The sequence below is a fragment of the Chiloscyllium punctatum genome, chromosome 4, assembly GCF_047496795.1.
Source record: "Chiloscyllium punctatum isolate Juve2018m chromosome 4, sChiPun1.3, whole genome shotgun sequence".
Lineage (NCBI taxonomy): Eukaryota > Metazoa > Chordata > Chondrichthyes > Orectolobiformes > Hemiscylliidae > Chiloscyllium > Chiloscyllium punctatum.
Window position 1 is genome coordinate 32,503,598 of NC_092742.1, and position 14,716 is coordinate 32,518,313.

The 14,716-nt window shown below is 41.2% G+C and overlaps 1 protein-coding gene across 2 annotated transcripts in view; it reads right to left on the minus strand.

Annotated features, from left to right (window-relative positions):
• LOC140476162 (sodium/potassium/calcium exchanger 4-like) overlaps positions 1 to 14,716 on the minus strand; it is a 314,028-nt gene that overhangs the window by 13,391 nt on the left and 285,921 nt on the right. For both annotated transcript variants that reach the window (XM_072568328.1, XM_072568327.1), the window contains exons 13-15: positions 11,944 to 12,058; positions 9,488 to 9,600; positions 8,742 to 8,807 (exon numbers count right to left, since the gene is read on the minus strand). In XM_072568328.1, the coding sequence (XP_072424429.1) occupies positions 8,742 to 8,807; positions 9,488 to 9,600; positions 11,944 to 12,058 (294 nt within the window). The remainder of the gene's footprint in view (positions 1 to 8,741; positions 8,808 to 9,487; positions 9,601 to 11,943; positions 12,059 to 14,716) is intronic.

Here is a 14,716-nt window from a genome sequence, read left to right on the forward strand (position 1 = left end):
GTAGTGCAAACATTTACAAACATTATTTCATTCATTTGTCATTGCTGGTCACAATATATTTCAACATTTGTTGCTCCTTTATTTCTTTTCTTGACAGACCAAAAATATTATGGATGTAGGTTTGTTTGCTGAGCTGCAAGGTTCATTTCCAGACATTTTGTTATCCTACTAGGTAACATCTTCAGTGGGCCTCAGGTGAAGCAATGCTGAAAATTCCTGCTTTCTATTTATGTGTTTGGGTTTCTTTGGGTTGGTGATGTCATTTCCTGTGGTGATGTTTTTTCCATGGTGAACGCACTTCCTGTTCCTTTTCTCAGGGGATGGTATATGGGGTCTAACTCGATGTGTTTGATGATAGAGTTCCGGTTGGAATGCAATGCTTCTAGGAATTCTTGTGCGTGTCTTTGTTTGGCTTGATCTAGGATGGATATGTTGTCCCAGTCGAAGTGGTGTCCTTCCTCATCTGTATGTGAGGATACTACTGAGAGAGGGTCATGTCTTTTTGTGACTAGTTGGTGTATTCTGTTCATGTGTTCTGATGGCTAGTTTTCTGTCTGTTTGTCCAATGTAGTATTTGTTACGGTCCTTGCACGGTGTTTTGTAAATTACATTAGTTTTGCTTGTTGTCTGTATAGGGTCTTTCAAATTCATTAGCTGCTGTTTCAGTATGTTGGTGGGTTTGTGGGCTACCATGATGCCAAAGTGTCTGAGTAGCCTGGCAGTCATTTCTGAGATGTCTTTGATGTAGGGGAGAGTGCCTAGGGTTTCTGGATGTGTTTTATCTGCTTGTTTGGTTTTGTTGCTGAGAAATTGGCGGACTGTGTTCATTGGGTACCCATTCTTTTTGAATACACTGTGCGTACACTCTACTCTGCGTAGTTCCTCTGTGCTGCAGTGTGTGTTGGCTCATTGAAATAATGTTCTGATGCAGCTTTGTTTGTGGATGTTGGAGTGATTGCTTCTGAAGTTCAATATTTGGTCCATATATGTTGTTTTCCTGTAGACGCCAGTTTGAAGTTCCCCATTGGCTGTTTGCTTTACTGTGACATGTGTTCTTGTTGATGAAGTTAGTGGTGTTTGGAGTATGTGTCTTTAGATCTTCTAATAGTGTAGTCAGTGTTTCCTTGGCCAGGTTAATGTTGATTGATGTAAACAGGGCTGTTACAACAAAGGAGACCATTATTTTATCCTCTTCTATCGTAGTGTCTTTGATGGTCTTCAAGAATTCTTGGATGGAGTGGCGTGTCTTCTACTAAGTGTTTCAGTCTTTGGTGTAGCTCCTTGCCCAATCTGTAAGTTGGTGTTCTAGGTATTGAGACTATGGGTCGGAGGGGGGCTCCTGGTTTGTGAATTTTGGGTAATCCGTAGAAGCGTGGTGTGTTGGATCTGTCTGGTTTCATTAATCCGAGCCAAGGACAGTATCATCAAGTCCGTGGACCTATGCCTTATCACACACTTCACCTTCAACAACAAAACCTACAGACAAACCAACGGAACACCCCTGGGATCTCCGATATCAGGATTCTTGGCAGAGGCAATAATGCAGAGACTCGAACAAACAGCTCTGCCAACCATCCAACCCAAACTTGGGTCCGCTACGTGGATGACACCTTTGTCATCACTAAATGAAACAAATTAGAGGAAATCTTCAAGACCATCAATAATACCCTTACTGGCATAAAATTCACTAACGAGGAGGAAAACAACAAACTGCCATTTCTAAATGTTACAGTAGAGCGATTATTTCAACGAACCAATACACACTGCAGCACAGAAGAACTACGCAGAGCAGAGAAAAATCACCTATACAAGCCAAACAAAGACATGCACGAGAATTCCTAGAAGCACGGCATTCCAACTGAAACTCTATCAACAAACACATCAAGTTTGATCCCACCTACTACCCCCTGAGGAAAGGAACAGAAAGTGACTTCACCACAGGAAATAACATCACCACAGGAAATGACACCACCAACCCAAAGAAACCCAAACATATAAATAGAAAGCAGGAATTTTCAGCATTGCTTCACCTGAGGCCCACTGAAGATGAAATGTCTGCAAATGAACCTTGCAGCTCAGTGAGCAAACCTACATCCAAAACCTCAACCTGAGCTACAAATCTTCTCAAAACTTGCTGAAAATATTAGTTTTAAAAGCTACGGGGTGACTTTTCTGATTTTGGGAAGTTTCATGAAGGGTTTCTCTCCATAAGCTTTGTACATATAAGAATTATATGTTTTCTCATATAACTCTTCGCTACTCATCTCATTATATATGCTCAACACCTCACTGCAGCTAAGCGCTATGCTGTGCTTGCCAGAGACAGAGTTACACATCACAACCATCACTTTCAGGGTTCCCACCTCCAGTGTCGGGTTTAAAGCCCAGCTATCCCTAATTCAGGTCAGTCGCTGCCAGCCAGATTGCCCTTTCGCAGTTTCTGTGTGGGAAGAACTGCCTCAGAGATGGTTGGCAAGGGCTCCTTGGTTTATTGTTAGAGGCGTGGAGGTCCTCCACAAATATTCCTTGCCAGTTCTCAACCCAAACTTTAGCATTGTCCAGACCTTGTTACATTTGGACATGGATTGCTTCAGTACCTGAGGAGTTGCAAATGATGCCGAACACTATGCAATTATTGGTGAACAGTCTCACTTCAGACCTTATTCTGGAGGGAATGTCATTGAGGAAGCAGCTGAAGATGGTTGGGCTGAGGACATTGCCCTGTGGAACTTCTGCAGAGATGTCCTGCAGCTGAGATGACTGCCCTCCAACAACCATGACCATCTGCCTTTCCACTGAGTATGACCCTAATCAGCTGTTGATTCTCACTGACACATATCTGACTCTGGTAGACATTAGATTATGATAGAATTTTGCACAGCTGTGATACTCTCCAAGTCAAATAGCTGGCTCTCAATGTCTTATTTACAGTGTTTGTATCAGAACACAGTCCTAGCAGTTGCCAGGACTGCGTCAGATGAATCCGATCAACAGTGAACCAGTCGTTCTGGGGGCAAGCTCAGGTGGACTTCACACTGACAGTAATGCTGTCGGATTATATTTACATCCAAGGGTGTGCTGACTGTAATGATTATTTTAGACTTGTCTGTATATCTCACAATCTGCCAAGTCATGGTACTAAATTGCACGTGTAGGTTTTGGAATGATAAATAGTGACATCAGGCTGGTAAGTATGAGTGATAGAAGTTACTGTTGAATAGAGAGATGGAATATTATTTTCGGACGTAGGCTATTGCAAATTCTTAATAATGTCCCAGGAGAGGCACATGAGACCACTAAATACAAGACTGCCAAGCTGCTAAATTTAACATTCAATGATAAGTAACAGTCAGAACAGATAATCAAATTCTTGGTTTGTACAATGCAGCGCAATGATGGAAACTTGGATAATACAGGTCCCAGACTGATAAATACAGCTGCCAGACTGGTGAAAGCTAACATTAACCTGATGAATACAGCTTCCAAACTAATAAATGCACCATCAGAATAATGAACACAGCTCTCACACTCAAAAATGTAGTCATTAGATTGATAAATACAGCTCCCAAACTAATAAAGCCATCATCAAACCGATAAACACAACTCCCAGATTACAGCCTTCAGCTTGATAAAAACAAGGTGCATTAAGAATTAGGACTATTGAGGAAACTTAACTACTACAATTAGATCAAGACATGTTTAAGGATTGAGTGTCTTCATAGCAAATGATGTCTAGCTACAAAAAGTATTGCTCCACATGTGGGCAGTTAAAACATTCAATATGCTCATGTCTTAAAAAGGAAGAGAATTAAAGGCAGTGGTGAAGGAAAAGAGGAGCAGATATTTAGTTAAATCAATTTCTAAACTTCTATGGCTCATCCCTTATTGCTAAAATAAATACATTTCTGGGTTATATGTGCAGTTCTATTCGATATAAATAAAAGTTTACAGTTTTGGAATCATTCATGAGCTTGGTGAGGCTTCAGTTAAAACTGTGTCCAGGTTTGGTTTCCTCACACAATGGGGAATGGTGCTTTGGAAAGTGTGCAGTATGTGCCATTGTTTTAAATTCCAGTTAAAGCTCATTTAGCCGGGTAAGCCTGAAATGAGTTGGATCCCTCTACTTTAGACAAGTGTAGGCTTTAAGTGATTGACACCGCCCTCTTGCCCTCCAGCTCAGCACCAGTCTCTTGAACTGTCCTACCTGCCCATTTTACCTTCCCACCCAATTGCTCCATCCTCCCCTTCAAACTATCACCATCACCACCACCCCCCCCCACCACCTGCATCTACCTATTGCCTTCCCAGCTACCTCACCCCCACCCCCACTCCCACCCCCCTATCTATCTCCCAGCCCCCCTTCCTCAACCTCCAAATTCCTGATGAAGGCCTTATGCCCGAAATGTTGATCCCCCTGCTCCTCAGATGCTACCTGACCTGCTGTGCTTTTCTAACACAGCATGTTTTGAGTGATTGAGTCGAGTGACCAAATTATGTTTACGCAAATAATCGTCTCTCAACTGGATAGATCATGGTTACTAATGGCAAAACTAGATGGATCACATGGATGTTGGATTATTCCTGTTTTCCTGAGAAATAGTGGAGCTGTTGAATAGGTGAACCCTGATTTGCTGAATTATTTCAAGACAGAGTTGGTTCTGTTTCTGATTTGGGTGGAAGCCACGAGACTCACATTAATCAGGGCCAATACAATTCCTTGGACACGTTTTGATTAATCCAGGAGGTCAGACAGTCTCCTAGGATGGACTGAATTTCTATTTGATATTCTCCTTGTGTAAGGAGACTACTAGACATCAAGGGGTTATGTCTGGTGCATCTGACATCACAACTATCTGGGAGAAGCTGGATTGACAGCCAGTATTATGGAATAGCAGAGCTATGTGGGACAAAATAAGACCATAAGATCATAAGACATAGGAGTGGAAGTAAGGCCATTCGGCCCATCAAGTCCACTCCGCCATTAAATCATGGCTGATGGGCATTTCAACTCCACTTACCCGCATTCTCCCCATAGCCCTTAATTCCTTGTGACATCAAGAATCTATCAATCTCTGCCTTGAAGACATTTAGCATCCCAGCCTCCACTGCATTCTGCAGCAATGAATTCCACAGGCCCACCACTCTCTGGCTGAAGAAATGTCTCCGCATTTCTGTTCTGAATTTACCCCCTCTAATTCTAAGGCTGTGTCCACAGGTCCTAGTCTTCTCGCCTAATGGAAACAATTTCCTAGCATCCACCCTTTCCAAGCCATGTATTATCTTGTAAGTTTCTATTAGATCTCCCCTTAATCTTCTAAACTCCAATGAATATAATCCCAGGATCCTCAGCCGTTCCTCGTATGTTAGACCGACCATTCCAGGGATCATCCGTGTAAATCTCCGCTGGACACGCTCAGTGCCAGTATGTCCTTCCTGAGGTGTGGGGACCAAAACTGGACACAGTACTCCAAATGGGGCCTAACCAGAGCTTTATAAAGTCTTAGTAGCACAATGGTGCTTTTATATTCCAACCCTCTTGCGATAAATGACAACATTGCATTTGCTTTCTTAATCACGGACTCAACCTGCATGTTTACCTTTAGAGAATCCTCGACTAGCACTCCCAGATCTCTTTGTACTTTGGCTTTATGAATTTTCTCACCGTTTAGAAAGTAGTCCATGCTTGTATTCTTTTTTCCAAAGTGCAAGACCTCGCATTTGCTCACATTGAATTCCATTAGACATTTCCTGGACCACTCTCCCAAACTGTCTAGATCCTTCTGCAGCCTCCCCACTTCCTCAGTACTATGTGCCTGTCCACCTAACTTTGTATCATTGGCAAACTTCGCTAGAATGCCCCCAGTTCCTTCATCCAGATCATTAATATATAATGTGAACAGCTGCGGCCCCAACACTGAACCCTGTGGGACACCGCTTGTCACCGGCTGCCATTCCAAAAAAGAACCTTTTATCCTAACTCTCTGCCTTCTGTCAGACAGCCAATCCTCAATCCATACCAGTAACTCACCTCGAACACCATGGGCCCTCACCTTGCTCAGCAGCCTCCCGTGTGGCACCTTATCAAAGGCTTTTTGGAAGTCTAGATAGACCACATCCACTGGGTTTCCCTGGTCTAACTTACTTGTCACTTCTTCAAAGAATTCCAACAGGTTTGTCAGGCACAGCCTCCCCTTACTAAATCCATGTTGACTTGTTCTAATCCGACCCTGCTCTTCCAAGAATTTAGAAACCTCATCCTTAATGATGGATTCTAGAATTTTACCAACAACCGAGGTTAGGCTAATTAGCCTATAATTTTCCATCTTTTGTCTTGATTCTTTCTTGAACAAGGGGGTTACAACAGCGATCTTCCAATCATCCAGGACTTTCCCTGACTCCAGTGACTTTTGAAAGATCTCAACCAACATCTCCGCTATTTCCTCAGGCCTCTAGGATGTAGCCCATCTGGGCCAGGAGATTTATCAATTTTAAGACCTTTTAGCTTTTCTAGCACTTTCTCTTTTGTAATGGCAATCATACTCAACTCAGCCCCCTGACTCCCTTTAATTGTTGGGATATTACTCATGTCTTCTGCTGTGAAGACTGACGCAAAGTACTTATTAAGTTCTCCAGCTATTTCCTTATCTCCCATCACTAGGCTTCCAGTATCAGTTTGAAGTGGCCCAATGTCTACTTTTGCCTGTCGTTTGTTTCTTATGTATTGAAAGAAACTTTTACTATCATTTCTAATATTACTGGCTAGCCTACCTTCATATTTGATCCTCTCCTTCCTTATTTCTCTCTTTGTTATCCTCTGTTGTTTTTGTAGCCTTCCCAATCTTCTGATCTCCCAGTGCTCTTGGCCATTTTATAGGATCTCTCTTTTTCTTTAATATATTTCCTGACTTCCTTTGTCAGTCACGGCTGTCTAATCCCTCCCTGGATAATCTTTCTTTTCTTGGGGATGAACCTCTGTACAGTGTCCTCAATTATACCCATAAACTCCAGCCATTTTTGCTCTACTGTCTTCCCCGCTAGGCTCTGCTTCCAGTCTATTTTCGTCAGTTCCTCTCTCATGCCCTCATAATTACCTTTATTTAACTGTAACACCATTATATCTGATTTTGCCTTTCTCTTTCAAACTGCAGACTGAACTCTACCATATTATGATCGCTGCTTCCTAAGTGTTCCCTTACTTAAGATTTTTTATAAAGTCTGGTTTATTACATAGCACTAGGTCCAGAATAGCCTGCTCCCTTGTGGGCTCCATGACAAGCTGATCCAAAAAGCCATCCCGTAAGCACTCCATGAATTCCCTTTATTTGGATCAACTGGCAACATTATTTACCCAGTCCACCTGCATATTGAAGTCTCCCATGATCAATGTAACCTTGCCTTTCTGACATGCCTTCTCTATTTCCCGGTACATGTTGCGTCCCTGGTCCTGACCACTGTTAGGAGGTCTGTACACAAATCCAATTATGGTTTTTTTGCCTTTGTGGTTCCTCAATTCCACCCACACAGACTCCACATCATCCGACGCTATGTCATTCAGAGCCATAGAATTAATTTTGTTCTTAACTAACAAGGCAACCCCGCCCCCACTGCCCACCTCCCTGTCTTTTCGATAAGTTGAAAATCCTTGGATGTTTAACTGCCAGTTCTGACCCCCCTGCAACCACGTCTCTGTGATGCCTACCACATCATAATCATTCACGATGATCTGTGCCATTAGTTCATCTGCTTTGTTACGAATGCTACGAGCATTCAGGTAAAGTGCCTTAATGCTAACTTTCTTATCCATAGAGATATTGGAAGTCATAAGATGTCCTAAGTAATCCTTCCTTTTTGCTGCATTCCCAGCCTGCCTCAAGTTTAAATCCGCCTGGACACATGCTATCCTGCTGCTTGTCTTTCCATTTAACTCCATACTCCCTGTTGCTTTCACTTTCCCTTCCCCCGCAACTCAGAAGTTTAAAGTTTAAAATCATCCTTACTGTATTAAACAGAACTCTTAGTTAATGCTGTTGAGTTCAGTATACAGTCCCAAATATCCTTCCCACTGTGTCACAGCTATCATTACTATTTATAAGGCCACCATGGTCACAATCAAAAAATGTGGTGCTGGAAAAGCACAGCAGGTCAGGCAGCATCCGAGGAGCAGGAAAGTCAACGTTTCGGGCATAAGCCCTTCATCTGGAATGTGCCCGATATATCGATTCTGCTCTCCTCAGATGCTGCCTGATCTGCTGTGCTTTTCCTGTGCCACACTTTCAACTCTTACTATCCAGCATCTATGTTCCTAACTTTCTCCCATCATGTTCAAAATATGTTTAAATTAACTAACTGTATATTGCTCCCAATGTTAAAAATCACACAGCGCCAGGTTATAGTCCAACAGGTTTATTTAGAAGGTTTACTTTGCTTCCAAATGAACCTGTTGGATTATAACCTGGTGTTGTGTGATTTTTAACTTTGCACACCCCAGGCTAACACCGGCATCTCCAAATCATTGCTCCCAATAGTACTTTCCCCGTCCTCCAGCCTGAAGCCATCATTTCCTGATGTACTATCAATGCAGTTCCAGGTTTGGCCAGTAGAAGGCACAATATGGCACTGAAAACTGACAGCCATTACTTCAGTCAGGAGATTTCAAAACATTATTTTTCTAATACCAGAATCTGGAGATACAAGCTGCACCTCGAGGGAATATTTGTGTTTGTGGAAAGAAGTATACTTACTGTGAGTGCTACAGATCCTAGAAGAAGTATGACAGAATAAACAAGTCCTCTGCTATTGATGTGCACCTGTAAAATAAAATGAAACCTTTCAATCACAAGATCCAGGATACACTGCAGCATCACTAAGGAATATTTGCCTCAGAGTCAGTTCAACAGCACTTGAGTTGGTCATCTGTTTCGGAGAACATTTCCCGGTGAGCTCAGTATTTTTAACTGTGATTTTAGCTGGAGATGGAACTTTGGGATAATATTTTCCACCTTTTTTATTTTTATAAAAGAATTCATTCTCAGTGAAAGCATTCTTGCCTCTGAGGCAGGTAGATGTTTTATTTCCCCATCATGAGAAATGCAAAATGATCACAGTATGATAGCAGAAGGAAGCCTTAGCTAATGAAGTAATTAAATATAATTTGAATACATGATATATAAGCAGATGCATAATACATTTCAAATATAATTGAAGTTTAATGTTTACTGCTCATCCCAAAACTTAGATGTTAATTCCAGGGATCAAATCAAAGACTGATTTATAAATCAGACTTTATAATCGTGAAGAAAGGACCATGTTAATGAATTGGACTGCAAGCATTCATTTTCATACCATTTCTCCAGAAGGCAACATCTTTAGAATCAATTCTTTTTCAACCCTTGTGATTCCCAAATCCACAAAGAACAATGAGGAAGTAAAGGTATCTAAGTGTGAACAGCAACTGAACTGTTGAGCAGAAAGAGTAAAATATACTTACAACAGAACCGGTGTTAATAACCATTGTCTGAAGACCCCATGGCAGACCTAGGCCTACAAGAATGTCAAAGACATTGCTTCCCACTGTATTCGACACTGCCATGTCACCCATCCCTAAATAAAATAAACAGTTATAAAAGTCTGACATGCTGTCTACACAACAATTGATGAAATATTAGTAACTTTTAAGGACATATCTGTAAACAAAATCCATTAAAACACTTGTTTTGGAATTTTACCGAGATAATACCAATGTTTAAGTCTGCAAAAGTTTTATTGAGGCATATCAACGGAGTGTCATGCGGTGTGATATTCCTCTGAAGTGCCCTGCATTTGAAACGAACAAGCTTGGTTTTCGTATGTTCAAATGCATGGGGATTGAGTTTAAGAGCAGTGAGGTTATGCTGCAGCACTATAGACCACACTTGGAATATTGTGTTCAGTTCTGGTCACCTCATTATAGGAAGGATGTGGAAGCTTTCGCGAGGGTGCAGAGGAGATTTACCAGGATGCTGCCTGGACTGGAGGGTATGTCTTATGAAGAAAGGTTGAGGGACCTAGGGCTTTTCTCATTGGAGTGAAGAAGGATGAGAGGTGACTTGGTAGAAGTGTACAAGATGATGAGAAGCATATATAGAGTGGATAGTCAGAAACTTTTTCCCATGGCAGAAATGGCTATCATGTGGAGCCATAATTTTAAGATGATTGGAGGAAGTTTTCGGGGAGATGTCAGAGGTAGGTTCTTTGCACAGAGAGTGGTAGGTGTGTGGAATACACTGCCAGCAGTAGTGGTAGAGTCAGATACATTAGGGACATTTAAGCGACTCTTGCATAGGCACATGGATGGTAGTAACATGAAAGATAGTAGGTGAGTTTGATCTTAGAGTAGGATAAAAGGCCAGCACAACATCAAAGGCGGAAGGACCTGTATTGTGCTGTACTGTTCTATGTTGTATGATTCTATGATGAGTAGGGCCTTCTATCAGGGATAAAAAACTATTAACAGTGGAGTGTTTTATGCTCTGACACAAGGAGAGAGACTATTGTCGACCTCTTAGACCTTCCTGATGGCTGCCACTCTCACCCTTCAGCTGAGGGGTTCAAATAACTGCTCAAACAACATACCAGAGGGGGGAAAAATAGATGGCAGTCTTTGTTAAGGTTGTTATCCACACATTTTCAAACAGTTACCACAGCTATATTTTGTACAGGACACAGTTCACAAACTAACTTTGTGGAAAACTGACACCATCAATCATATTTTAAGTTTAAAACAGAGAAAAATAAGAAAGATCCATGATCCAGATTTCTTTGGTTAGTTACAAAATTAATGATTTATTGTAAACCAAATCCTATTCAACGAAGATGATAAACTGACTAAAATATTTAATTTAGAATATGAAAATGTAAATGCTTATTCATCCAAATAGCCCAAAAACAAGCAGTAACATATGCATTGAGTAAAGGAAAACAAAACTGATTTCTCTCAACAGAGATTCACTCTGGGACAAAAAAAATGCTTTTGGCCAATAAGTCTAAATTCTTGGAAAACAAAATAACTAAGGTGTGTAATATTCAGATGCCTGTTGGACTGGCATTCCACCACATGTGAGGACAGGCATCACCAAACACAAGTAGTGGTTTCTGGGATCTTTACAGATACAGCTTGCTCAGGAAGCAATATATTACAACGTCTTCCAGTCAGTCTTCAAAGAGATAATCAGCAAAGGTGCTTCAAAGACAGGAGTCACAAATTGAGCAGTCTGTTCCCCAGCAGGCTTTGGCCAACTGAAAACTTGACGCTTGCAAAGCACTGTTCGAAAAGAACAGTTATAAAACCCAGTCATCAAAAGATTCTGGTGTTTTCATTAAAGTAACTTCATGTAATCAAAATCAGCAGTTATCTGGAATCTTGTGGTTTTTGAGAAACATCATTCCAATGACCTTTCATTGACCTTGTTAAAATAAACACTCCAGGCATCTCTACAACCATTCAAACTCAAATCCGCAAAAATTGGATCCATTATAACACCCGTTTATGATTCTTTACAGCTGTATTTTCTATACAACAGTTTCAATTTTCTTCCACTCATTAACACCAGTGAGAACAAGTTCTCTTCAAGTTATACTGACTCTTCTAAACCCAGCTGATAATAGAAAAATAACAAACTTGACCTATTATTCAATCCAACTAATTTAAAGGAGGTTTCTGTATAATTAAATTTCCAAGATGCTGAAATCTGACAAGGTAAAATTTCTAAAGCAGGAAGGCTATCAATATTAACCTTGATTCTTGTAAAAAAGAGAAATCAATTCTATTGATCAAACAGGGGCGATGTTTTTAATGATGCATTGGGCTGCTGGAACAACATTATGGATGAATCTCAGCTCAGCTGGCCAAAGTTAGCACAATGTTTCATTAATACACCAGTGTAAAATCATGAAATACTTATCTACCTTGTCTGGCCACTATTAAACTAGCCATGCAATCTGGAACACTTGTTCCTGCTGCCAGAAATGTTATTCCCATGATAATATCTGGAATCCCGAGTGTATACCCCGTAACGGTTACCTGCATACAGAAAAAAAGGCAAATATAATCAACTGTCTGACAAACGTACAACACAGTAAGATCGGGACAAAAAGATAATTCCATTGCGTCATTACTATTTTTATATTCTTTCAGGGGACATATGTCACTAGCTAGGACAATATTTATTGCACATTCCAATTACTCTTGAATAGGTGGATATGAGTTGTTCACACGATCTACTGCAGTCCACAGTGCTGTAAGGAAGGAAGTTCCAGGATTTTGACTCCTCAATAGTGAAGGAACAATGACATGGTTATGAGTCAGGTCGTTGTATGATTTGAGGAGGAATTTGCAGGTGGTGTTGTTTTCAAAGTCATAGAGTCACACAGTATGGAAAGAGACCATTTGCTCCAACTCATCCACGCCAACCAGACATCCCAATCTGACTTAGTCCTATTTGCCAGCGCTTGGCCCATATCCTTCTAAACTCTTCCTATTCCTGGACCAATCCAGATGTCTTCAGGGCGGCATGGTAGCTCAGTGGTTAGCACTGCTGCCTCACAGCACCAGGGACCCGAGTTTGATTCCTGCCTCAGGCAACTGTCTGTGTGGAGTTTGAACGTTTTCCCCGGGTGCTCCGGTTTCCTCCCACAATCCAAAGATGTGCAGATCAGGTGAATTGGCCATGTTAAATTGCCTGTAGTGTTAGGTGCATTAGTCAGGGGGGAATGGGTCTGGGTGGGTTACTCTTCAGAGTGTCAGTGTGAACTTGTTGGACTGAGGGCGTGTTTCCATTCTGTAGGGTATCTAATCTAAAAAAAAATGTAATTGTGCCAGGCTCCACCATTTCCTCTGGCAGCTCATTCCATACATGTACCACCCTGTGTGAGAAAAAAATACTTCTCAGGTCCTTTTTCAATCCATACCTTCTAACCCTAAATCTATGCTGTCTGGTTTTGGAGACCCCCACCCCACCCATCCTCGGGAAATGACTATTCACCCTATCCATGCCCCTCATGATTTTATAAACCTCTATAAGATCACCACTTAGCTTCTGACACTTAAGGGAAAAAAACCCAACCTATTCAGTCTTTTACAATAACTCAAACCCTCCAGTCCTGGCAACATCCTTGTAAATCATTTCTGCACAGTCTCAAGTTTAACTACAGTCTTCCTATAGAAAGGTGACCAGAATTGTACACAGGATTCAAAAGTGACCTAACCAATGTCCTGTACAGCCACAACATGATATCCCAATTCTTATATCAATATACTGGCTAGTAAAGGCAAGGGTGCCAAACGCCTTCTTCACCACCCTGTCTACCTGTGACACCACTTTCAAGGTATTATGTACCCATACCCCATGTTTCTTTGTTCAACAACATGCCCCAAAGCCCTACCGTTAAGTGGTTAAATCCTGCCCTGGTTTGCCTTACCAAAGTACAATATACAACCAAAATACTAAAATGAATTAAACTCCACCTGCCACTCCTTGGGCCATTGGCTCATCTGCTCAAGGTCCTGTTGTAGTCTGAAATAACCATTACACCAACAATTTTGGTGTCATCTTCAAACTTACTATATACTTCCTATATTCACAACCAAATCATTTATATAAATGATGAAAAGCACTGATCCTTGTGGCACAACACTGGTCACACGCCTCTGGTCTGAAAAGCAACCCTCCACCACTACCCTCAGTCTCCTACCTTCATGTCAATTTTGTATCCAATTGGCCAGTTCCCCCTGGATTCCACGTTATCTAATCATACTAACCACTCTACCATGCAGAACCTTATCAAAATCCTTGTTGAAGTCCATATAGACAGCGTCTACTGCTCTTCCCTCATCAATCTTCTTTGTCGCCTCTTCAAAAAACTCAGCCAGGTTAGTGAGATATGATTTTCCAAATGCATCTATTGCCATCATCCTCAACCATTAATTAGGGTTTGGCAGATGTTGCTGGAGCCTTGCAGAATTTCCGCAATACATCTTGAAGATGGTACACATTGTGCATTAGTGGTCGAGAGAATAAACGTTGAAGTTGAAGGGTGGGATACCAGTCAAGTGGATTGTTTTGTCATGGATAGCGTTGAGATTTTTGAATATTGAAGGAGCAGTACACATCCAGCGAGTGGATTATCACATGACTGTTACAGATGGACATGAAAGCCTAGTTTCATACCATCAGTGGAAGGCAATTGTCTAAGTTACAAATGTTAGTTGTAATTGTGGTGAATTGAATGGCTGGCATATCTTATTTAGCATGATTTGTTGTATGATCGAGTCTGGGCTGTTGATAGAAGGATGTCTACACTCATATTTGTTATCATCAACAAACTTTATTAAATGTAACAAATGTAGTAGAGCTGCAAAGAGAGGCTATCTCTGGAACCCTGCGCCCTTGAGTGCCTGCACCATGTAATGTGATGTCATTATGACTCAGTTGCTTAAGCACATGCTCAGTAGCTATTCTTAGAATAAATGTATTGTTAGCCCTTTGCCCCACATGATTGGCAACTGAATTATTAACGGCTTCTCTCAATAACTGAACAATTCAATCTTCAATTTCATGCATGAATGCTGCCACTTAACTATGGCTGAATAGGTACAACAGAAAGACAACAACGTAATCCTGATAGACAGAAAAAAGGTCTTCCTTTAAGATGACATTTATGTTCAGTTTAGAGTTCATGA